The sequence below is a fragment of the Fistularia commersonii genome, chromosome 28 (genome assembly GCF_037954325.1).
Source record: "Fistularia commersonii isolate RoL2024-O1a breed Wild chromosome 28, RoL_Fcom_v1.0, whole genome shotgun sequence".
In the NCBI taxonomy this organism is placed as follows: domain Eukaryota; kingdom Metazoa; phylum Chordata; class Actinopteri; order Syngnathiformes; family Fistulariidae; genus Fistularia; species Fistularia commersonii.
The window spans coordinates 9,526,061-9,549,357 of record NC_141311.1 but is presented as its reverse complement, the minus strand read 5'-3'; the positions used below and the strand labels follow the sequence as shown (position 1 = coordinate 9,549,357).

The 23,297-nt window shown below is 44.0% G+C and overlaps 5 protein-coding genes across 8 annotated transcripts; 1 reads left to right on the top strand and 4 right to left on the bottom strand.

Moving 5' to 3' along the window:
• Window positions 1–238: 238 nt before the first annotated feature.
• Window positions 239–1,899, top strand: LOC147217498 (uncharacterized). Of its 3 annotated transcripts, none has more exons than XM_086175416.1 (2): window positions 239–409; window positions 926–1,899. In XM_086175416.1, the coding sequence occupies exons 1-2, from the start codon at window positions 331–333 to the stop codon at window positions 1,531–1,533; spliced, it is 687 nt and encodes a 228-aa protein (XP_086031542.1). In that variant the 5' UTR covers window positions 239–330; the 3' UTR covers window positions 1,534–1,899. The 3 variants fall into 3 exon arrangements, with proteins under 3 accessions (XP_086031542.1, XP_086031541.1, XP_086031540.1); XM_086175415.1 differs by having other exon boundaries at window positions 239–424; XM_086175414.1 differs by having other exon boundaries at window positions 239–424; window positions 923–1,899.
• Window positions 1,900–2,175: 276 nt separating this feature from the next.
• On the bottom strand, window positions 2,176–5,128 carry LOC147217497 (putative nuclease HARBI1). The gene is made up of 3 exons (XM_086175412.1): window positions 4,698–5,128; window positions 3,630–3,861; window positions 2,176–3,111 (listed from the first exon to the last, which is right to left on the bottom strand). Exons 1-3 carry the CDS (start codon window positions 5,004–5,006, stop codon window positions 2,387–2,389), a joined length of 1,266 nt encoding a protein of 421 aa, XP_086031538.1. The 5' UTR covers window positions 5,007–5,128; the 3' UTR covers window positions 2,176–2,386.
• A 96-nt stretch (window positions 5,129–5,224) lies between these two features.
• Window positions 5,225–10,386, bottom strand: elob (elongin B). The gene is made up of 4 exons (XM_086175417.1): window positions 10,327–10,386; window positions 8,940–9,074; window positions 7,244–7,352; window positions 5,225–7,062 (listed from the first exon to the last, which is right to left on the bottom strand). The coding sequence occupies exons 1-4, from the start codon at window positions 10,327–10,329 to the stop codon at window positions 6,950–6,952; spliced, it is 360 nt and encodes a 119-aa protein (XP_086031543.1). The 5' UTR covers window positions 10,330–10,386; the 3' UTR covers window positions 5,225–6,949.
• A 212-nt stretch (window positions 10,387–10,598) lies between these two features.
• Window positions 10,599–15,159, bottom strand: LOC147217495 (uncharacterized). Its single transcript, XM_086175413.1, has 12 exons — window positions 15,008–15,159; window positions 14,279–14,474; window positions 14,147–14,179; window positions 13,902–14,035; window positions 13,715–13,826; window positions 13,151–13,186; window positions 13,032–13,064; window positions 12,698–12,931; window positions 12,219–12,322; window positions 11,404–11,569; window positions 11,270–11,325; window positions 10,599–11,179 (listed from the first exon to the last, which is right to left on the bottom strand). The coding sequence occupies exons 1-11, from the start codon at window positions 15,070–15,072 to the stop codon at window positions 11,275–11,277; spliced, it is 1,164 nt and encodes a 387-aa protein (XP_086031539.1). The 5' UTR covers window positions 15,073–15,159; the 3' UTR covers window positions 10,599–11,179; window positions 11,270–11,274.
• Window positions 15,160–16,241: 1,082 nt separating this feature from the next.
• rusf1 (RUS family member 1) lies at window positions 16,242–23,297 on the bottom strand. 2 transcript variants are annotated; one of them, XM_086175872.1, is made up of 13 exons: window positions 22,878–23,297; window positions 22,708–22,785; window positions 20,547–20,661; window positions 20,423–20,468; window positions 19,665–19,697; window positions 19,470–19,575; window positions 17,870–17,971; window positions 17,717–17,787; window positions 17,359–17,543; window positions 16,902–16,959; window positions 16,745–16,812; window positions 16,484–16,663; window positions 16,242–16,397 (listed from the first exon to the last, which is right to left on the bottom strand). In XM_086175872.1, exons 1-13 carry the CDS (start codon window positions 23,040–23,042, stop codon window positions 16,312–16,314), a joined length of 1,293 nt encoding a protein of 430 aa, XP_086031998.1. In that variant the 5' UTR covers window positions 23,043–23,297; the 3' UTR covers window positions 16,242–16,311. The 2 variants fall into 2 exon arrangements, with proteins under 2 accessions (XP_086031998.1, XP_086031999.1); XM_086175873.1 differs by lacking the exons at window positions 22,708–22,785; window positions 22,878–23,297 and adding an exon at window positions 20,745–20,891.

Sequence of the window (23,297 nt, the reverse complement as noted above, 5' to 3'; positions counted from 1 at the left end):
ACTTGTAGTCCTACTTCCTTCCTGTCTGGGAGGTCACACGTTTTATCCCCTCTTAATAAAACTACATTTCCCAAGGGAGTGAAAAGGTCGGTTCGCGTGATGGAAGACGCAGCGTTTAGGGGTTGTAGTTTCAACTGTGTTTCGGAACGCGAGAATCGACGGTAAGGCAACACGTAGCGAACTACATCCCCCATGTGCATGTTCGACGTTGCTATTTCCACCTTCTTCACTTGATTGGGTGGAACAGCATCGGTGTCTCAGAGAAGTTGTTAAACTCCACGATAGATAACGTCGTTGATTCAAGAGCCAAGTTTTTGATTGAAATGCTCCATGGAGGTGATCGAGACGATTGTGATACAGAGCGCCGAGGTGGAAGGGAAGGAGGCTGTGGCGACCGCCACCGACGCCGGTAAAACGAAAGCGGGTTGGTATTTTGTTCGTCGTGGATCCCGTCGGTTTCCACGCGTGATGCGAGGGGCGGGCAGTTCACACCTGCCACGTCGCTTACCTGTCACCTGGCGGATCTGTGCGTGTATCTGTGTGTGTGTGTGTCACCGTCAGAACGAAAAGGGCTTTTTATTTCACTTGGAAATAAATCCCTATACAGCTGGAAGAATAAATAAACAACTATAACTAAATAATTACGTTGATATCCCTTTAGCTTCCTAAGTCGTTTTCTTGCAAGACTTTTCAGTGATATATTAAAAATGTCTTTGTCTAATTTATTATTGTTTTCATCACAAAACCAGTGCATTTTTGATGACTATCATACAAGATTTGAAAGTTCAATTACAACAGAAGTTTTGCATGCATGCATTTGTACCTGAATGTTGGTAATAACTCAGATTATGTGAAACCCCCAGGATAATGACTTAGACATGGTTTCAGAGTCGTGCTCACTCATTCATCTACTGTCTTCCAGCAGAGTTCATATGGACCCTGCAGGCGACGTGGCACTTGGTCAACACCCGACTTGAAATGGACCAGGCCTTTGACCAGCCGGTGTGCAAGAAAAAGAAACTCTGGGAGATGGTGGCGGAAAAGGTGAACAGCAAACTGAGAGAGTCTGGGGTGAGCGATGTCGGCGTGAAGGCCTTCGAGTGCGACCTCAAGTGGAGAAACATGCTGGCCACGTACAGGAAGAACGCAGAGAGGGCCAAGAGGCTGGGGCCCGCCAGCGTCCACTGGGAGTTCTTCAGGGCCATGCACGACGTCCTGGGTAAGAGCAGAGAGGAGATCGAAGCCCAGCGCCGGGCCAAGCTCAGCGGGACACGGGTTGGAAAAGCCATAGCGAACAAGAGGTTCACCCCAATTCTCCCGACGCCGCCTGCGACGACGGCGCCTCCCTACACCGCCCGTCCTCCGCAGGACGTCCTGCAGCTGTACATGGAGCTGCAGGAGAGGAAGATGAACATGTGGGCCCAACAGAAAGCTCTGGAGGAGAGGAAGATTGAGGCGATAAACAACCTGGCCCAAGCCATTGCCAGCCTGGCTCAGAAAAACAGCACGCAGACGCAGAACGACGGACACTAGGCCAGCGTCAACGGTCGCTTTCTTCGTCTGCGGTTATCTTTTTCAATACCTCAGCCAGACTCATGTCTATACAGGTTAATGCTACTAATGCCAGCTGCACAATAATTATTGTATTTTTACAATAGTTTGCCCCCTTCATGGTGCACATAACTTTTGCCAACAATCCCATAATCTGTTTTTTTCTTTAATATGCGGAAATGACTCACTTTTGATACATTTTCAATTAAGTATGAGAACTTTTGCACAGTGCTTTTTCTTTGACAACGTACTGCACAAAACATTGCTGTGATCCAAGTCGGACATTATTCAAGATACACAAAAAGACACTTTAATAAAACATGACCAGTGGGGGAACACAGTAAAGCTTCTTCTTTTTATTTTATTATATTCAAAGAGCATCACTGCCATGTCGGCTAAAATGAGGTACTTCATTAAAATCACAGTCAATCTTCTGCTCCAGTGAGATAAAAGTGCCTAATCTTGCTTTTAAATAGAGGACTGGAATTTCAAGGAGGCTGAGAAGCCCCTCCGAGTGCCCTCTAGTGGCAAGTGTGAACTTAATCGACGTAAATATTGTAACACACAGTAAATCCTTTCAAGCTGTATATTATGAAAATGGTGTGGATATCTAATATGGCTGACTGCCCGAGGGTAAAGGCACTGACGTAGCTCACTTCCTGTTAGCATGGATAACATCAATCTAAAATGGTTGTGGTGCGTGCAAATGTTTTCACCCTGACGTCAAGAAATAAAACCGAAAAAGAAACTTTTAAGTGTAATAAATGTAATTGCTGACGTGCACGAGCGGATGCACTCAGTCTTGTTCAAGCAGGCCTTTGTGACACGGAAACGTTCACAAGACATCGGGTGTTTTCAGACTTGCGATCTTGTACAAAACGTGCGAGACGGCATCACGCCTGCATGTGCCCTCTTCGTCGCACTCCCCCTCACCCGTCTGGCCAACATCTTCGTCGTACTCGACCTCCGCTTGGACCACGCCCCCGCCGTCTAACAGCACGTTGTGCAACACGCAGGCGGTCAGCACAACCGCCCTGGCACGTTGGTAACTACCGATATCCAGGTAGCGGAGCCTCTGGAACCGGGCCCTCAGGCCAGCCAGGGCCCGGTTCAGGACCTGGAAATGTCCCTCCAGCGTCCTGTTAAAGAGCTGCTCTCTGGGCTCGTGGCTGTCCGCGTACGGAGTCAGAATGTGAGCGGTGAGCGGGTAGCCGGCCCGAGCCACGAGGCAGCAGCCGGGGGGCATCAGTTCAGGATGGCTTTTGAGTTTGTGACTCAGGGCTCTACCCATGTCCGCATCGGAGCCCCTGCTGACCCCGCAGTGCAGGAATCGGCCCTGATGGTCACACACCAGTTCAAGGTGGATCCAGGAGTCTGGGCTGGCCGCCCTCCTCGCCCTCTTTACCTCAGGCGCCGAGCTCTCCGTGTCGTGTTTCCCCGCAGGCAGGCGGATAGGGATCCACGTGCATCCCAGCACTCCCAGGACCCTGGGGATTCCTGGCCCCGTCTCCTTTCCCGGAACGCTGCCGAGGGGACGAAGGGCCTCTGTGATCTCACTACCTGGAGAATTCAGACGATCCCAAACATAACCACGTTATTTCCACCTCTGTAAAAGCGCCTGACTGCTGTAACACACTTCATCTCCCTGCAGTTGAGTCAGAGGCCGACGACAATTACTGGATAAACTCAATAACAAACTAACAAAGCACCGTATTACTTATTATTAACCAGGTATTTTAAATATTTCTATTTCATCACACTTTTTGAAGTCATTCACTGCTCATTTTTTCATTTACACTTACGTACAATTAAGAGTCTTCAATGAGCCTACTGACTGGTTTTGGACTGTGTGAGGAAGATGGAGAACCTGGAGAGAATCCAGGTGGTAGAAAAAGGAAAGCACACAAAGAGAGAACCCTGCTGACCGCCACATGAGAACCAGGAACTTTCTCAGCGTGGAGGGCTGAGCCGACTTCTGACCCATCATGCTGCGGCAGCAGCATTTACATCTCAAACTGGATCAACAGCTGAACCCGACCAAGTAAGAACGCCATCGAAGGGCACAGTTGTCCACCCACCGACCGGCCAGCTGATGTGTCTCCCTGCCAGACCACTGATGCACTCGCAGAAGGAGAAGAAGATCCTGTGGATGTTCCCTTTCTCCAGGCGGAAGCGGCGGGACACGGAGCGGTAGCTGACACGCTCTGAGAGCAGGGCGAGGGACAGCAGGACCGTCTGAGTCAGAGACAGACGTGCCCGTCCGGACATCCGAGCCCGGGATTTTGAGCTTTGAAGGACATCTCTGATTTTCTGGTGAGACAGAATAGACAATGTAACTGTAAAGTCACACCTAGATGCAACGTACGAGAGAAAAGGAACAAGGAAATAAAATTACTAAAGCCAGATTACCTTTAACCTTCCTATCTTAATCTTCCGTCACCCTCATCCGTGCAACAATTTATATTTATATTAAAACACATACTCCCCAGGACACATCACCACCTGTCATTTCCTATGCAAGGTACCTATTTTTTTTCCCCACATCGCTGTAAAATTTTGCACTAGACTGTATATATATTGTACATACATTTCGTTATGTTTTGGACCCATGTCCTACATATTCTTCCATGCTGCTGTGACAATCGAATTTCGCCTTCATGGGATCAATAATCCTATACCTGTAGAAGTTTTATGTCATTGAGCAGAAAATATCTACCGATCATCAGTTCTGCTAATGAGGTTTTTTTTTTTTTAACTAAATGTAGACGATTGCAGATATCACACTGTACCTGAGGAAAGTGTTCAATAACAGTGTTAAAAAATCCATAAAATATTTACAAAATTGAACAAGAGTGTGATACATTTAATTATCACAAGCTGTTGCCTTTGCCTCTTAGATTTAAAAAAAAAAAAAACAGAATATTTAAAATGTGTGTGGATGTGCAAACTTAACGTTCACACGCACATCTATTCACGAAATGTATTTCATTTTGAATCAACCCAGCCATCAGCTTTAGGTCTTCACCTGTTTTTCATGTATTTATTGTTATTTGAATTGTGACATTAGTTTCAAAGTCTTGAGAATTTCTCGTCATCTGATGAGTAAAGGACCCAACAGGTGAAAACACGCAGGACTTGTTGCTCACCTTGACCGTAGGGTCCGAACATCCACGGGCGTCTGCAGCCTCTTCCTCCACGGGAACGGCGGTCGCGGAGGCGTGCGTGAGCTGCGGCCGCGCGTTGGCCTGTTCCGGCCGCAGACGCGGGCAGACAGAGACGGGGGGCGCTAGCGAGCTCCGAGGTCCGGCCCTGCTTAGCAGATCCGCCTCTAGGAGCTCCTCCACCGCCTGGTCCAAGCGCAGCTCCAGCTCGCCCGGGGACAGGGGCTGCCACTCCCGCTCCACCAGGTCCAGCACGGCTCGTCCCGCCGACACAACGCATTCTGCTACGTCCATGAGCGGCGGACGGCAGAGGGGAGCCGGAACCGACCGGCGGGCTCGGAGATGCGGTTCGCTTCCCGCAGACGGAAGCCGGCTAAGCTGCTAGCCGACACGGCTAACGGACGCTGCCTTCAGGGGCTGTCGGAAAACTCAGACTGTGATGCGTTCAGGAACACAACCTTGTGTCAACAATTGTGATCCCATGGTTTCAAAATGTTCTTCACGACAGGGGATTTATTCTGTCGATCATGCGACGTAAAATACATATTTATTAAGAAAAGCAGAACTACATACATCGACAATTAAAATATTCATTGCATCATGTTGAAATCACAAACTCAGGAGGGTTTTTGAGTTGTTTTTTTACAAACAGGAAGAATTGGGGAAGCAAAATGTATTGGCCAGTATTTAAGAGGAAGTTATATTTCAACTATGTGCTTATAAAGGAAGCTGCCATACCTAAAGGAAAACTAAGAAATAATGTAAATGGATTTGTACACATTCTGCAGATCATAAGCCAACCATTGTCAAAGCAGCTGTAAGTCCACCTGTTGCTGTTGATCAGTAAAACCTGCTTTTTCAGATCACATCCTCAGAATGCAGAGAGCATAAACTCTTACTCAACAGTGAGGTGCAAATGCAGGTCGCACAGGGTTCTGCCAGGAGAACTGCCGGTTTTCCTCTCTATTAGTTGAAACTTGTTGAACAAGATTTAAGAATTTATATCCTAACCTGGAGCTATTCATGTTAAACATATTTCAGTTACCAGTCCTAATGGGTTTTCTTATTCCTGAACATGAGTAGCTCCAGGTTAGTATATTAAATCTGTGAGAGGGCTGTTCAGTTTTTTCTTGCTCATTGTTGCATTTTCAGTTCACAAGTGCTACAAATGAATATATACAGGTTTTGGTGTGTTGATTTAGAATGTCCTCATCTTAAGAGACACTTGTGTGACAAGTTTATAACAAGATGCAGTATTATCTTTCATAGTGTGACTCATGCACAGTGGGTGATAAGAGCGGGGTCAGGGGTCAAATGTGCCGTCTGCAAATGCAACTTGATAACACCACCAACTGATTACTGACCAGGCCCAACGGATAAAGTTGGCGTTTTACAATGAAAACGCGCCGGCTGTGTGAGGGTGACAGAAAGGAATTGATCGGGCCAGGATAATTGATCGACCGTGGATGAGCCAGCCATCCTGATGCGCACTTGGACTGCTCTACGAAGAACCAGGAAATGATCAGTATACTGTAAGATTTTCTGCAAACAATTTAATCTTTAACAATTGAATCCTCTTTTTTTCCTTTTAAATTACACATTTGTATAACTCTTTAAATACAGATTGTAACTTTGAGAAGAAAAAAAACCTCTGCTATGGTCAACAAACATCCAAGCTGAAGACCAAGAGGAAAAAAATGAAAACAAGAGGGTAAATCCTATTGATGGTTTAATAAACACACAAACCTAAAAAAAAAAAAAAAAAAAAGTCATTGTGTCGACTCTCACATATAAGCCAGCAAAGTAAAAAAAAACACAAGGTGGCAATAACTTTGCCCCCCCCAAAACAAAGACTAGAATTAAATACGAGGTACAATTCTTTAGATTCAGCCGTTTCCAATCCGCTGGATTACTGACAGTGTCGCGACGAGTCCGACGGGCATGTCTGAGGGGCTCTGGCGTGAAATGATCAATTCTCAATTATCTAGCATGCGTTCACTGATTTCAGAAAGAATGAACCACTTTGATCTACCCGCTCTCACTCATACGCACACACAACCACAGACACACAACAAGGCGAATCCGTGTTCATGTCCAACTGAAGATCTGTGGTCTGCAAGACGCAACTCATCGCTGGGGCGTCATTTCCCAAAATTGTTACCCCTCCCTCCTTTCCCGGTGCGTCCTCCCTGTGACCCCCCCACCCCACGTGTCCCTCTAGTTCCCCGCCCCTTCTCTCACTGTACTGCCTGCTCATTGGCTGTGGTGCCTGAGTCCTGGGGCTTCATGACGTCAGGGAGCTCTGGCGGGGCAGAGAAGGGCTCGATCCTCAGCTGCTCAAAAGACTCATCTGGCCAAGGGAAACAAACAGAGAGTGACGGTAGAGAGTGAGTCGTCTGGGTTAGGCAACGCGGGAGTGGGTGTGGGGAGATCGGAGTGTAAAGATGATCAGATCCAAGCAGAATCTCAGCGAGCTCCCTCAGCCGGTTGAATTAAAATGTCAAATATGGCAGTGAGAGAGAAGTGATTACCACTCAGACGGAAGGCTAATCCCACAGTGGCGGGGGCCTGGGGTCGGGCGGTTTGATTTGTGAAGCCGCAGTTCCCGAGAGTCTGACTGTCGTTCAGCAGCACATCGTCCTGACAGAGGAGATGAAAAAAAAACCAACATTTTTTTAGTGAACGGATAGGAGGAAGCTGCTGATGACAAGATTTTTTTTCCCCCCGCACAATGATCACTAACAGCCTCTGGAGAAACTTTGGCATCTGATTTCAACGATTAAACCACCTTCTTTCCTGTAAACTAGCAGGTTTCATGTGTATTTACAATCACTTTCCTCTCACATTCAGGAGGAAAACACTTTTCGAAACACCTCACAGTGAATGACCCACCACACACACAGTACAAGTCACTCATCAAGAGTGTCAAATCTGCCTATATTACTGATGTACCACAAAGTCATAAGAAATCACAACGAAAAAAATAATTAATCCTGAGTCATTACACGGACTTGAGTTTCTGAGCATTGTTGTCCATGGCAAGGAGACAAGCTTAATTTCAGGATTCCTGAAACCTTGATGTTATTCAAAATTAGATTTATTTAGAATTTGATCATGTGCCCCCTGCCTTGCCACCAGTGGTGCCCCATTTCAGAAAGACTGCTCCCGCAGTGATCTAAAATCCCGCAGGGGGTCTGGCAACATTGTGAAAGGACAGCGTCTGGCCCTTTCAGATGGTGTATAGCTGTGTTGGTTAGATTGGCTAAAAAAATAGAAGAAGAAAAAAATCCCAAGGACCTGATCAGTAAACTGTACATTCAAATCTTGGTGATCACATGTCAAAATTAAATGATCATTAATGCTGCATTTCAATTCTTGGTGCATCTGAATTTGTGAGAATTTTGTAATCCAAACCATTTTCCTCTGTTTTTCGAAGCCAAATTCTGCTGTCAAAGAAAAGTAAACATCCGTGTGAATGAACTCTGGTTAGAATTACTCTTCGTTCCAGGGAAAGCAATACTGGTTAGAGTTCAAAACATAAACACGCTTTTCAAACAAACAAACACCATCATATTACAGTTGGCTGTTATTTTGAACTTTTTTGAAAGACAAATAACTGATGTCTTCCACAATTCTGGACATTTAGTTTCCTTTCTATATATGTGTGTGTGTGTGTGTGTGTGTGCATGTGTATTTATGTATGTACACACACAATATATTACCATGTGAAGTGAGATAAATTTTGTGTCAAATACACCATTATGGTGTTTTCCATTATGTACAAATTAATCATTTAAAAAGGAACTGCAATGTATTTTGCAACTCGATGACTTATCCTGCTCTGGGCACATTTCGAATACATTTGGTTTATTGAAATTGGATCAAGAGAAGTTTTACAACAAGGGAATAATTGATGGGATAATGATTTGTCAGCTTTGATAAATTAAAAACATTTGCTGAGGTCTGCTGACCCCTGCATCCTGTCCCATAAAACGAGATGACCTGGCACGGCTTGTGGATCTTGATATTGCTCTTGTGAAAACACAAATCAGAAGCAACGACAACCAACCGAGAAGTAGATAACTCATACAAATCTTTAATCCAGCAACATGTCTAGACAATCAGAGTGGACAGATGTTTTTTTTTTTTTCGGAAATGTGCAATTGCGGCAGGAATCGGACGGACTTGATCAGTTTTACTAACCAATCATCCATGGTCTTGCGTTACCTTGTAAAGTCTCTGATCTTCGGGGGGCCTCTTTAAGATGCCTTCCACGATGCGTTTCAGTTCGTAGACTGTGGTCGACTCCTTGGCATCCGTGAAGATGGTCGTCTTGTGACGTCGGATCATTAGAAACACATCCTGAGGTGGGTCGGGGTGAACAAGACCAACATGCACATCAGGAAAACCTGACTCTCTTTATTTTCTGATCGCTTTTCTTCCAACTAATTCATAAAGACAAGCTCCAACATATTTTTTTGTTAAAATTGGGCAATATGATTTCTATTACAAAAATGCAAAGAAAAATAACTACAATTTAAACAATAAAGGGTCCATATTCAGGGGTACCTTCCTTTTATTTCACAGGTCTGCAAACCTTGCTTGGGAAAGGCGCTCACCTTGGGGCGAAGGCAATTATAAACACAAAATCTGATTCCGTGACTTCAGGGTTTTAACCAGCAGGTTAGTGTCTCGACTGCTCTAGAATTAAACTATGAGATTGGAGAAGGAATATCCACAAACTAGCGGCGCCCACGAATCTCCGCGCAAAGCGGAAGCCAATTAAAGCTCGGAAGTTCTCCGCTCTGACTCAGTACGTCTGGTAAACACTTAGCATGTATCCGCAGTCCGATTTCTCAGTATTTCGAATTAGTAAAAGCCACGTTAACTTCAAACAGGCCGTAAAGGAACTGGAAATGATGAATATGAATTCAAAACAACCTTTTTACTTCAAACGTCACACCCAAGCCTGCGCACCAAAGCTTTGAAGGACCGAGGTGCTAGCTGTCACGATGCTAGCATAGCGGTGGAGACTTAAGCCACCGATTGGGTTAAATAAAAAACTGTTAGCATCAAATATAACTACTCCAAGGTCTCGTGAAACCTAGACACTCGGGAGAAAGAAGGCGCTTTGTAAGTGCGTCGATCCAAGGTCGTGTAGCGAACTTTAAATATCAGGTTCCGCATTCGGTTTAAATCGGGAGTTGTTGTCAGATAGCACCAGCCAAGCTAAGCGGCTACTGCCAACTTGGGCTAGTATGCTTCCTCGTTGTTGCCAAACATTTAATCCCATATAAACTTTAAAGCTAGTCCGTCAACCGTCTAAAACAATACTAGCCGTATATATCTGGATCGGTATCAACTCGATTTAAACGTTACTATCCGAAAGCGAGACACGGATGTGTTCACCAACGTAGGTGAGCTACACAGTGTTAGCGGGGGTTAGCTAAACAAAGGCATCAGCTTCTAATTTATCGCTTTTTGTGGCAGTCTTGCTTTCTCTGCCAATAACGTACATTTTGACGCACAGAGAAGAGTTAGCGGATTGTCAAAAGTCGAGTTTGACAATATTATCAGATAGTAACACTGTAAGCGGTAGGTTATCCCTACTCACCATTTCTTGCGGTTGATTGCACTCAAGGAAAAAAAAAAACGCCTCCACCGCACAGCGACAACTGAGCTCGCAGTCATAGGGGTTGCATGTTGTTCCCAAAGCAACCGACAGGGGGCAACAAACTCAACCTGCTCCCATTCATTCATGTGAAGTGCACATTAAAATAGGAGCCATTGATGTTTTTCATTCATGTCTATGTGAATGCCTTTTTGTCAGGCAGAACAAAAGAAAAGGGAAAACACTTGTATGGTAAAAATACTGCCACGCTTCATTGAAAGAGCCATGACTTTTATGCATGATAACGCGCACGTAAAGTCTGATGATTCATCTCACTCTCTGGATCCTTCATTGTGAGAGGACCTACTGTGGTCTTGACAGCTGCTGTCAACACAGCGAGAGAGCACAGCTGAATCCACAGGAGCTGACGACTCCTAACTGAGGCAAGGTGACACCACTTCTACTTGAGCATTCGCTGGTCACAGAGGGGTGTTTGTGAAGTTTTAGTTCAAGGAGAGCTTACTTAAACTTTTTTTTCCCCAAAAGCACGGTCATTCCTTCACATATATGCAGTATCGACAATAAGTTGTAGGAACCATTCAGTTACATCCTGTCTCAATCTGGGACCATCGCAGCGTCCAGATGATACATTACTGGGCCATCAAGCAATGCTTTTGTATCTCTAAAAGATAAAAGATTGTCTTCAACAGTTACCCAAGAGAAGTCATCACATTCGCTTCTATCTATCAGGGCTTAACGTGAAGGGCAGCCTTCCTGTGATAATCTATGAGGTCAGAACATCCTGGAGGCCAAATATTTCCACCTCCAGCTTGATTTCTTTTCTTCTTCAGTTGAGCTGAAAGATAATACAGTCATTTGGGACACTAAAACAAATGTTGTGAAACATTGTGTAATAGATATGTTCACACAGAATTCTTCAACTCACCAAACTTAACTGTGACAAATCACAAATGTGCTCTCTCCAATCTTCGAGTGGACAAACTGTTGGACAAGAAGAGTCGAAGGTCACTCTGAGCAACAGCTGAGCGATACACTGAAAAGCCAAACTCCCACACTCACATCCAGACCCCGGGGGGTTTGGACCGGCTCCGCTCCTTTGCAGCAAAGCACAGAAAAAGGCCTCTCCTTTGTCTCCGAGTGCTCTTGGAAGCACAGACTGAAAACTTTGGCTGGAAGGTAGACGTCCCAGTCGGCAGCATGCTCCTCAACTAGATCACTCACCATTCTGTCCGAGGATGGAACAAAATAGGAGGAAACCAATGTTTACAAGGACATACTTTATTGGATCAGTATCAAGGGTTATCCTAGTTTAATAAAAGGTTCAGTGGTCAAGGTGATTTTGCAAGGAGGAAAATCCTCCAGTGGTTCAGCCTTTCAGAGGAAAATGCCAGAAGGGTGTCTTGGAGTGGAACCTCTGAATAACGACTACTAGTACTTTGGATTTTCGGTTATTGAACTGCAATTTTTGTAAGTCGCTTTGGATAAAAGCGTCTGCTGAATGACTAATGTAATGTAACCACATTGTAAAACTATATTGAAATATTCAATTGCTTCAAGAATTCTCTGCATGTGTGATAGAAGAGTTGAAGCAGACATTGCATTTGCGTGACCTTCCGCCTAGTGCTTTGCAGCGAAATGTTTCAAGCTGTTACTAATTCCTGTGAGGTGACAGCTTTGATTCCTCTACAAAGACAAGTCTGATCAGTAGAGCATGAGTCAATCTCATCTTGCTCCAACAGGGAAGTGTGTTTTTGGACGGTGAGAGGAAGCAGAAGAACCTGGAGACTCCACACAGCGAGAACGCTCACTGTGAGGCATGAGTGTGGACTACTATAACTCTTTGCTGCCTCTTTTTGAAGAATAGAATAGATTACCTGTCTATCAGTTGTTGTGTGGTTAGATCTGCAGTCCCGGTCTGCTGATGGTGGACCAGGAGAGCAATGGTGACGGTCAGCTGATCCTTCAGTTCTCTGTTGATCTAGCATGGACATCATGCACACAGTGGACAGCATGTCAAACACCGGCTACTCATCAGACAGATTTAATGTCACAACATGAGAAATCTTATGTCATGTTGTGAGTTCACAACACGGCGTTGTGTAAACGTGCAATGGCTATGTCATCTAGGAGAACAAATGGTCAGTGAGTCGGGAAGGGTTTGAAACTTCAGCTTCATCCTATTTGAAGTCTCAAAATATGCAAGCTCTGTTTATAGTAGAACATGTTGGCCTAGTAACCTGATGCGAAGCCCTGTGAAGCACCAGAGCGGGTTCAAAAACCGACTAGCTGACAGACTAATCGGTTCCCGTTTTAAATTCAAATAGATTCAGGACACTTGAATTTCGACGCTCACTTTGTGGATGATGTCATGGGGCAGTCTGGAGAGGATCCTGAGCGGAAAGCCAAAGTGACGGATGATGTCCGTCACCTGCTTGGCCACGGTGGAGGGCACGCAGGACTCTATGGGAACCGCTTCCACCCACTTGGAGTAGTAATCCGTCAGAGTCAGAATGTACTTGTTTCTGCTGGGTGTTTGCGGCAGGGGCCCCCTGACGTCCAGGCCCAGCCACTGCCACGGCTCGCTCACCTACCATCACAACGGCAAACGGCAACATATTCAAAAAAGCTTTTTTCTCGCCTACCTTTTATTGAGGTCCTTTAGAGGCATCATGTTGGAACAGACCTACCTTGATCACATTTTCAGGACCTTTGGAGTCCATCTGCGCAAAAATACAGAGGTGCATGTGATTAAAATGCTTGACAATATACACTTGGAATACTGAAGTTGGACATCATGTGTACTTACAGTGGGATGACTGTCAGGAGCCCACTGGATATCCCTCTGGTTGGCAGTAATGTAAAACCAATCAGTTCCCAATACAAGACAGCAGTGTTTCTATTTTCATTCATTGACAATTAATCATTAGTTGTAATAAAGTTGATTCAATGGCCAACACAAGGACATTGACTTGTGCAATGGCACACTGTCCTCGCCATGTTAATGAAGTGCACTGGATTTTACACAAATGCTGGCTTCTCTGCAGCGCAAACAGCAAACCTCTGCATGACGAGATACAATGGACTCACAAACACCATTCTGGATTTTGCGTGAATGCATAGTTCAACACAACATTTTTCAGCTGCTACAAGCCATTTTGACTGCAGAGTTTGCCTATTACGTTATCTGTGGGGCTGCACCTTCAAGGACTCATTGAAGTGTTTGATTAAATAGATAGTATATATTTTCAATGACTAAAGTAATATATTGTTACTATATGGGAAACACATCAACTGTGTGCGATGCTAATGTGGCATCATAAATAGATTTTTTTCAACCATTTGGTACGAGTCCCCACCTGTAGCCCCTTACCTGAGGTACACAGTAATCTCCGTGGAAAAAATGTGGAAATGAGTCAATCTTCATCAGCCCTTCGTCAACAATAATCCTCCATTTATCAGGTTTCTTTGGAGAGTCTTTATCCCTGATCAATAAACAAACAGATCAGTGACGGTGATCAAAATGTCTGCAGACCAAAAAAAAAAAGCAAAGAACTCACCCATCAGGCTCATCCTCTGTCTGGTCAGGCTGATGGTCATCTGGCGCCCCAAGTGTTGTTGTTGTTGTTGTTGTTGTTGTTGTTGTCACTTGGGGCTCAGCTGGACTGGCCTGTGACGGTTTGGTGGCAGATTGCTGTGCAGGACACGGGAAAACACCAATATAGGGTTCACATCCCGCTGCAGATGATGGCTGCCAGATTGAGGACACCACGTCTTTGTAGCAACACTAATAGCTACATCTCACCTTGTGTCTCCTACTCCTGGGACTGACAGAAGCCTAAATCAAGGAGACAGTGACAATCCATCATAAAACACATCATCAGCTATTTATATTTTTACAAAGTGGCATTTTTTTGTACAGTTCATAGGCACCAACCTTCCTTTTCTCAACGGGGGACTGAAACAAGGTGGGAACTGCATCTTCTTTCAGGGTGACCGACTTGCCTGTCCTCTCGATGTATCGCTCCTCAAAGTGCTTGCTGCACAGCACGGAGAACCGAGACGGCGTCCAGTCCTTCCAGTTCATATTGGCCAGCCATTTCTTCAGTTTCCGCTGGTTGTATAGCGGGAACCTGATGAGAAAAAATGTGTATATGTTAAAGTTTATTTTCTTGTGTGTAAAAAAAAAAAAAAAACAACTTTAGGACAGATGATTTGACATTGTGGAACACCAGTTTAGTGTCAGATTTCAAATGATAACTAATTAATTTCTTTTACTCTAAAAATTGTTGATAAAATTGTGAAAGTGGAACTTGGGTTTAACACCAGCAAAATGCACGATCTTTGTATCAACCTCATTTCAGTTTTACGCCATATATTATATTTGAGTGAGGTAGAATCCGTCAGTTATGGTTGATAAGGGGATAGTAAACTAAACCTGTTATTTAAACTGCAATAATAACAACAACAACAGCAACTATAAACAAACCCATTCATGGAAAAGAAAGAAAAAACTACTATTGTTTTTTTTCCAATACACATCAAGTTCGGTGTTTTTTTGACGAAATAAAATGCTGAGACAAAGTGAGGCAGACTTTATGAGACTAGCTTACGGCGGCTCATACATAGCTAGCAATGCTATAAATGACAATAAGTCGATACTCACTTGAAATACTTCACGTCCGATTCGTTGGTATTTTCGCAATTATAAGCGCATTTATAACGACCCATTGTGAAGAAAAAATCGGCCGTGCGAATAACACTTTAGTAGCTAGTTTTATTTTGTTTTTTTGGACCGAACAGTCAAGTTAGCGATGATTAGAGACGACAGGGATTTCAAAATAATGGCATAGTTCATGCGACGAAACGAAAGAATTAAGTGGTAGTATTGAACTGTGGTAATCGACGTTTTGGTAATATAACATAATAATATCAAATTATTTTTTCTTCATTGTCGTTTTGTGTCAGATTGCTTTATTCATGCAGGCCGTTCCAGGATTTGATGATCCTTACAATGTCTACTTTCACTGTTAAACGAAAATATAGTTGGCGTCATAAAACCGGATGTTGTTTTTCTTCTCGGCCCTTAAAAATCGCAGTATTTCTCATTATCGCCCCCTTGTGGATGAAGTTGCGTCCATCTTTAAACCCCATTCTCCCCCAGTGCTTCCTGCTCTCAAACTGGTATTAAGGATTTTCATGAAAATAGAAATGTAAAAAATCTTCTTCTTCTTCTCCTTTCGTCTTTTCCCTTCAGAAGTCGCTGAAGTAAATCAACCATCTCCATCTAACCCTATTCCCTCGATCCTCCTCCCCCCACACCAACTACCTTCATTTCTTCTCTCACGACATCCATAAATCTTCTCTTTGGTCTTCCTCTAGACCTCCTGACTGGCAGCTCCAATTCCAGCATCCATTTATCAATATATTAACTATCCTTCCTCTCTACATGACCCAACCATCTCAGCCTGGCTTCTCTGACCTTCTCTCCAAAACATCTAACATGCATTGTTCCTCTGACGGACTCATTCCTGATCCTATCCATCCTGGTCGCTCCCAAGGACAACCTGAACATCATCATCTCTGCAACCTCTAGCTCTGCCTCCTGTCTTTTCATCATTGTAACTGTTTCTAGTTACATACAGTTCATCGCTGTTCTCACCACTGCCTTGTCCACCTTTCCTTTCATTCTGGCTGATAGTCTTCTATCCCATAACACCCCTTACACTTTTCTCAACCCATTCCAACCCGCTTGAACCTGTTTCTTTACCTCTTTTCCACACTCTCCGCTGCTCTGGACTGTTGACCTGATGTACTTGAAATCCTCCAACGTCTTGATCTTCCCTTTAACAATGTTGCTTTATCGCTTGGCCGATTAACAGAAATACGAACGCCGTTCATACTGAAAATAAAATGTTTTAATGACTACTGTGATGGCTACTGATGACGGCTCCAATACTGTCTCAAAGCTCAGTCACATTTTGTTTTCCACTCGACCCGCCACTCATCCCAGTCCAGCAGAGGTCGCTTTATGTCCCACCCTGCGGCTTCCACGCCTGTTGATGACATAAAATGAATCTACTTGACTATAAAAAAAAATTAATGAAGTGATTTTCAACTTTGTGTGTATGTTTCTGTGCACCTTTGATAAATGGACTGAAAATTCTGTCCATTAATAGGTGACTCTCCTGCACCGTTTCCAGGTGATCTTCTTGACAAGGTGCCACAGAGCCCAACGTGCTGCGGAGCCACACTGCTTGGCACATGGCCCTGATCTCGTCCTGTGCCGTCGCCTCAGCTCCCAAACAAACACAAATTTGGCCTAAAAAGAAAAATCGTTCATTGCAATTTAAAAAAAAGAACCACCCCATAGTGAAACTCAGATGCGTTACTCTTCACCTACCTTTTCTCACTCCTAACAGGTAAGGCGGTGTGTTGTTTTTCTTCAAAGCCTGATTGAGTTCCTCAGGGCTAAAGATAAGACAGGTTGTATCAGACTGTGTTTGATCTGTTGGCTAATATTTCTTTTAATTTTGTGAGCACACGCTGAGTTCCGGCACCTTAGTACAACCTCCTGCAGCCGTACGCCCAATTTGATTGGCAGTGTTTTCTTAAACTCTGGGGGAAAAAAAGCGCACAAAAGTGAAGTCAAAACTGTTTGTCTTAGTAAGCGCTGTTTTAAAATTAAGAATTAAAATATATTTCTACCATTTCAAGAACAGTTCCTCAAATGAACAGCATCAATAAAATAAATTTAGTAAATTCAATTGCTTTGGAAACATGGGGAATTACTTTTCCCAAAGCTATGGGGTTAATGAAGGGCGCTGGATAATCCTTGTTCCCATGCCAAGATGTCCAGATTGGCGCTTCACTGGCAATCACAGTTAGATCACCGGTTGCCATGGTTACACTTCAGTCACAGAGTTATTGTCACCCCTGTGACTCGTGTTGATCTCCGGCAGCGTCTTTAGACCGAGTGATTTGGATTTGAGTTGCATTTTCTCAAGCGCTGCATACCCAAGAAAACCGGCTCTTTCCAGTTGGCCTCTTGAGGGTTCAGCACCCGTCCATCACGCAGGTACTGCTGCAGCAGGATGGAAAGGCGTGCCTCGTTGAGGGTTTCCATGACGACCGAGCGAACCGCCTTGTAGTTGGAGAACAGGTGAAGGACGGTGAAGAGAAAAAAGAGGCTGAGAGTCAGCCTGCATTGGAGATGAAGATGAAAATGAAGACTTTTCTTTTATTCCAAATGGGCGAGTTTCTCAAAACCTCCCTAAATTTAGTTAGTCAGGGTTTATCTATTTTGCATTTGCTTTGTGTTTTAATTTGATTATGGTTAGCATCAGTGGACTATTGTCCAGGTTCCAACACTCACAGCGGATTGTCGGTGACCAGGGGGATGAGGGTCAAACTGACCACCAGCCCGGCCAGATTCACCAGCGTCTCCTGTGGAAGTGAAAGACACGACTTACAGTAAATGGGTACTTTTTAGAAGTGTTAAATACTGAAGGGGTACTTCTGTGAGTACCTGGCTGCCATCTTTCGCGGAAACGTCAGCCATGTTGTCCCGCCGAGCTTGGTGAACCGTCAGAGCCGCTCTGGTCGCGCCGCCGGCCACTCCGACAATTGACTGGTGCCCGCACATGGACAAGAAAGAACCAAGATCCTCAGCTTTTGTGCCGGTAACACACCAGGGGAAAACCAGAGGGGCTCAAGGAAAATACTGGGGCTCTCTCCTCTCAGGGAGGGAGGTGCACATGGAGTCATCTCTAATGTCTCTAAAATATGTATCGTGTTTTATGTATAGTGTCTCGGAGAATTAGCACAATTTAAAAAAAAAAAAAAAAAGCCAACAAAAAACATTGGTAGTTGAGAGAGTTTTTCATCTTATAAGATGTCATCACAGATGAAATCAACATTATGCTTAATCCTGTTAGAACATAGTCCAGATGAATAATCCTTCAATTTGCCAGGAGGTGTGTGTGTGTGTGTGTGTGTGTGTGTGTGTGTGTGTGGTTAATGTGGTAATTGATCATTTGAGCTGCTGTCAACCGTGTTACATGTCACATTTCAACTTCAGAAATGATCCAGGCATTGCGGCTCGCCAGCATTTTGTCAAATCTTTGTCTGCACCAGGGGTGAGCTACCCACTCCCTCTTGCTTTGGAGAATTATTAATGAGTATTTCATATAAACCAGGGTCCTTCATGCTGTGATGCCGAAGCACTAATATTTAATTTCTATTGTCACTCAATATATGCGTCAAAATTGCTGCTGATGTGCATCCCCTGCCGGCAACGCCATTTATTGAGCTTTTACAGCCTTGACATACAAATCTTGTGCACTGAGGTTCAGAAGCAAAAATTAACCATTAACCATTAACCAAATAAAATAAATATTTTTATGGCTATTTCATTTTTTAGATATATTTTACAGTGTTGCAGTAGTGAGATAGTCCTTTCATTAATTACAGTGACAGATGAAAGAACACCCCAGTACACACGCCCAAACAAAGACAGCACAAGAATGTAAAAAACATTTTTGGTTTATTACAGGGGGATCATTTGAATTCGGCCTTTTTTTTCCTAAATATGAGCAGAACTCAAATAGATATTGAGTATTTATTTTCTATAACCCAACGTCTGTTTTTTTTCAGAGTTCAAAATGTTTTTATTGCATGAAGAAAAGTAATTGCTTTTTCTCTGTAGCACTTCATTGATTTCATCACTGCAACACACTATTTTTTTTTTATATATATAGCATAAAGGGAAAAAAAGATACATGCGGCCTATCTTCATTTTAGATGACAAAATGTTTTTTAGGCTCCTGGTGTTTTCTTTTTCTGCAGGAAATGGGGTCCAAATGCCTCTCTGAGTATTGAATATTGCCGACCCCCAGACTACACAAATACCAGTCAAGTTCATTATTTCTAAATTTTAGACTTTTTAAATTCAGGGACACTAAGGCATTTTGACCTGCAGGGGTCAGAGAAGAGCTGATCACTAAGTCTGTATCGGAAATATTGGTGTGTTACAAAGATCGCTTGAGATGATAAATATCAATACTTTTTGTGAGAATCTTTCGCAGACAGATCATAGATTCATGTTAGAATGTTTCCCATCTTTTTACCTTAAAGATCCCCGAGGTGCACACAATCAGGGTAAAACAGGCGGGGAAGTAGGGGGCCATTATTTCCATGAACATGGCGACATCATTGAGAACGTCGGCGACCAGCCTGGAAGAAATGCTACAGCTAAGGACTTGGGACAACTGGAGCGATCGTAAGGCAGCATTAAAAGGTGCGTGCCATCGCACCGTGCATACCTCCACTTCTTGGCCTCAGAGTCCAGTTTATTCCTAAAATGGAGACACAACCATTTGTCAATTTTTAACCACTCAATACCTATTTTGATGTTCAGAAGAGGCCGAAGTCGGAGAAATTTTTTTTGAATGTTCCACTGTACATTAGATAAAATTATAAAGAGGTGGTGCTTAGCCGGGACTATTAAGCAGTCAGTCATAAAAAAAAAACATCCACTCCCATTCATATCTTTGGACAATTTAAGACTCTTTAGTTAACCCGCTGACTGTTTTTGGACAGTCAGAGGAAGTCCAACAACATGGAGACCCCATACAGCGAGCAGCCAGTGAACCGCCAGATTTAAACCATAAACCTTCCTGCTATGCAGCGACAATGCTGATCAATGAACCTTCACTGTGCTGCTATTATATCACAGTTGACTGAAATAGTTTACATCCTTGGGCTGATATTTGTTGCCAGATTATGGGTAATGACAGAATGCAAGTTTTTTTCTGAAGCCCCATTCGAAGAAAAACATTTATGGGCCCAGGACAATGTCCATGTTTGCCCTCATATAATCAGCAGCCCTTAAAAAAGCTTCTGAAGACAACCTGAAGGTAAACTGAAAGGAATTTATAAGCCATGGTTTACAACAGTGAACTCCATTAAAAATAATCAGATTCTTGTATTTGGAGTTGTAAATACGCGATTAGACACTTGATGCTGCCTTAGTTTATCAAGTTTCCATCACCCTGAGACAGATATCAGACTGTTATCTCACCCTTTCAGCCAGGCGAAGAGGATCCTGCCCAACATGCTGGTCCCATCTGTAGGGGAAACACTGGTTTACTCAGGAGAGAAACCAATAATCAATCACAAGACACTTGCAGTTCCTATCATTTTACCTCTTAATAACCAGGTGACCGTGGCTGCAGCGACTGTCGCCTCCTGGTTTCCAACGCCGACACCTTTGAGGGATGCCTGAGTGGCCAGAGTCCCCGACAGAGAGCTGGAGAAGGCCTGACAGGGAGAGTTTCACAGGTAATAAAGCAAAAGCAACAAAAAGTGCCCACCTTGAGGGTGCAGGAAGCGCTGTGAGTCACCTTCATTGACTTCTCTAGTTCCTTTAACAGCATCCAACCCACCCCCCTCAAGGACAAGCTGCTGAGTATGCAACTTCACCCTGACATCACTGCCTGGATCCTGGACTACCTCACAGGACAGCCGCAGTATGTCAGGGTGAAAGGCTGTGTTTCCGAGGCCGTTGCGTGCAGCACAGGAGCGCCCCAAGGTACTGTCCTGTCTCCATTCCACTTCATCCTCTTTACCTCTGACTTTCAGTACAACTCCAGTTCCTGCCACCTCCAGAAGTTCTCCGATGACTCTTCCATCGTTGGATGCATCAACAATGACAACGAGGAGGAGTACAGAGGTCTGATCGCGAGTTTTATTGTGTAGAGCAACCAGAACCACCTCAAACAAGACCAAGGAGGTGGTTGAAGACTTGCGGAAGAATCGAAGGAGACAGGTACCAATCACCATCCAGGATGAAGAGGTAGAGATAGTGGACTCCTTAGAGTACCTTGGGGTCCACATTAACTATAAACTGGACTGGACACACAACACTGATGGACTCTACAGGGAGGGTCAGAGCAGGATGTTCATCCTGGGGAGACTGAGGTTGTTTGGCATCTGGAGCGGACTCCTCAAGACCTTCGACCAGTCTATGGTAGCCAGTGCACTCTTCTTCGGTATCGTGTGCTGATGGGGCGTCGCCAGGACTGGTGAGGTCAACAGGCACAATAAGAGTGAGGAAAGCCCGCTCGGTGGTGGGACTGAACCTGGACCATCTTCAATCTGTGGCAGTGGGGACGGTGAAGGACAAACTGGGAGCTATCCTGGACAATCCTTCCCACACCCTGCACGACAAGCTGTGGCTGATGGGCAGCTCCTTCAGCCAAAGGTTCATCCCACCCGATGCAGAACCGAACGCTTCATACGCTCCTTTATGCCCACGGCCATCAGACTGTATAACAGCAGTCTGGACAGGCCACAACTCTGACCAACCTGAGTGCACCTGTGCTGCTTCCACAATCTCACTACCTTACTCCATTCACGATCTCACCCATTCACATGCCATGTCCAAATTCTGCTGTGTCTCTTATCCTTATTTGTCCTAGCCCTCACACATCCTGCCGATTGTTTGTTTATGTATTTATTTTATTTATTTTATTCATTGCTATTTATTTTTGTCACTCTATTTATATTGTTGTTTAGTTCTGGTTGTGTATTTTTCACCCTCACTGTTCCCTGATGTTGTCTAATGTCAATTTATTTGCTATCTATTTATTTATGGATGTCTTTCTATCTTCTGTCTATTTATATTTATGTTCATAATTATTTTCCTTTTTATTAACATTATAACTGTTATGCTGCTGTGACAAAAGAATTTCCCCTATGGGAATCAATAAAGTTTATCTTGTCTTATCTCAAAAAAGTGTCATCACAATTTGCAGAAAAAGATTAGTGAAAAAGGAATTATTAATAAAAAAAAATTTGTCACATCACCATTAACTTGCATAATCTCAGCAACTTATTTTCAATAAAACTCAGCTGAAAACTCTTCAAGAAATTCCATTAAATTTGCAAGAAATTAAAAACATATGCGTAAATAGCCAAAGCGCATTAAATAAAAACACACTGGAATCAGCAATAAAACTCCTGAATACCAACAAGTGATTAAATCTGCAATACATTACATAAAAAGTCCAACAATTGGAATGGAGAAGGTGTAATCAAACTCCCATGCAACCCCCTCCAAGTAATTAATGAAACGAAGTGACCAAAAAGTGGAAATCTGCAAAATCTCAGAAAACTCTAAACTTCTGCACTTAATTAGCTAATAAATATTAAAAAAAAAAACTGTCAAGGATTAGGAGAGAATTTGGGAAATCACAAGCGCGTTAAATTGGCAAACGACTACAGAAATCTGAATATTATGGCAACAAAGCAATCGCGTAAAGATCAGTGATCGAGAGGCAGACTGTGCTTTCAAAACTTGTGTACCTGCACGGTGTCCCAGAGCTGGTAGTGCAGGTAATCCGGGGAGACGCTATCGGGGAAGCCCTGGGGCAGGAACACACTCTGGGATGGAAGACGACAGTCAGCAGGCAGACACTGACAGGGGACCAGCTGTCAATCAAACGAGCGCCGCGGGGGGTTCTATAAACCCTTACTTTGAAAAACCCGACCGCGGTGTTTCCTCTAGACTCGCCACCCCCGCCGTCTCTTCTCCTCTCCATCGCTCCCTCCTTAGCGAAATACTTCCATGCCTCGGCGCTGCCGTACCTCTCCAAGGCCAGAGGCTGGCCGGAGTCTTCCTCACGGTCGGGCGACGCCATCGGAAAGCGTTCTGTTAGGCTACGCCGTGTGAAAGTTAGCTCGAGTTGCTAGCGGCTGTATTCGGATTGAACCCAGCCGCTTAAAGTTGTTATTCTGATGCTGTGAGCGGCAAAACGGATCAAAATCAACAATATTTAAACAACAACAACAACATATAAAAGTCAATGTTGTAATTTTTGCATTTCGGAACACGGCCGACGTGTCCACTTATGTTTACGTCCAGAGCACTTCCGTGTTGTCAAAATGTGGAGATC

Bases quoted from the DNA above. Each gene is read 5' to 3' on its own strand.
- LOC147217498 (XM_086175414.1), top strand. From the start codon at position 331: ATGGAGGTGATCGAGACGATTGTGATACAGAGCGCCGAGGTGGAAGGG. The intron at 425-922 runs GTTGGTATTTTG...ACTGTCTTCCAG, and splicing joins CGCCGGTAAAACGAAAGCGG to CAGAGTTCATATGGACCCTG.
- LOC147217497 (XM_086175412.1), bottom strand. From the start codon at position 5,006: ATGGACGTAGCAGAATGCGTTGTGTCGGCGGGACGAGCCGTGCTGGAC. The intron at 3,862-4,697 runs GTGAGCAACAAG...CTGTCTCACCAG, and splicing joins GTTCGGACCCTACGGTCAAG to AAAATCAGAGATGTCCTTCA. The intron at 3,112-3,629 runs GTGGGTGGACAA...TGAATTCTCCAG, and splicing joins ACACATCAGCTGGCCGGTCG to GTAGTGAGATCACAGAGGCC.
- elob (XM_086175417.1), bottom strand. The intron at 7,353-8,939 runs GTAACGCAAGAC...CTCCTCTGTCAG, and splicing joins AAGATCAGAGACTTTACAAG to GACGATGTGCTGCTGAACGA. The intron at 7,063-7,243 runs GTAATCACTTCT...TCCCTTGGCCAG, and splicing joins ATTAGCCTTCCGTCTGAGTG to ATGAGTCTTTTGAGCAGCTG.
- LOC147217495 (XM_086175413.1), bottom strand. From the start codon at position 15,072: ATGGGTCGTTATAAATGCGCTTATAATTGCGAAAATACCAACGAATCG. The intron at 13,187-13,714 runs GTAAGGGGCTAC...ACTGCCAACCAG, and splicing joins GAGATTACTGTGTACCTCAG to AGGGATATCCAGTGGGCTCC. The intron at 12,932-13,031 runs GTAGGTCTGTTC...TTGTGATGGTAG, and splicing joins GTCCTGAAAATGTGATCAAG to GTGAGCGAGCCGTGGCAGTG.
- rusf1 (XM_086175872.1), bottom strand. From the start codon at position 23,042: ATGGCGTCGCCCGACCGTGAGGAAGACTCCGGCCAGCCTCTGGCCTTG. The intron at 22,786-22,877 runs GTAAGGGTTTAT...CTTCCATCCCAG, and splicing joins CCGCGGTCGGGTTTTTCAAA to AGTGTGTTCCTGCCCCAGGG. The intron at 20,469-20,546 runs GTAAAATGATAG...TTTCCCCTACAG, and splicing joins GGTCACCTGGTTATTAAGAG to ATGGGACCAGCATGTTGGGC.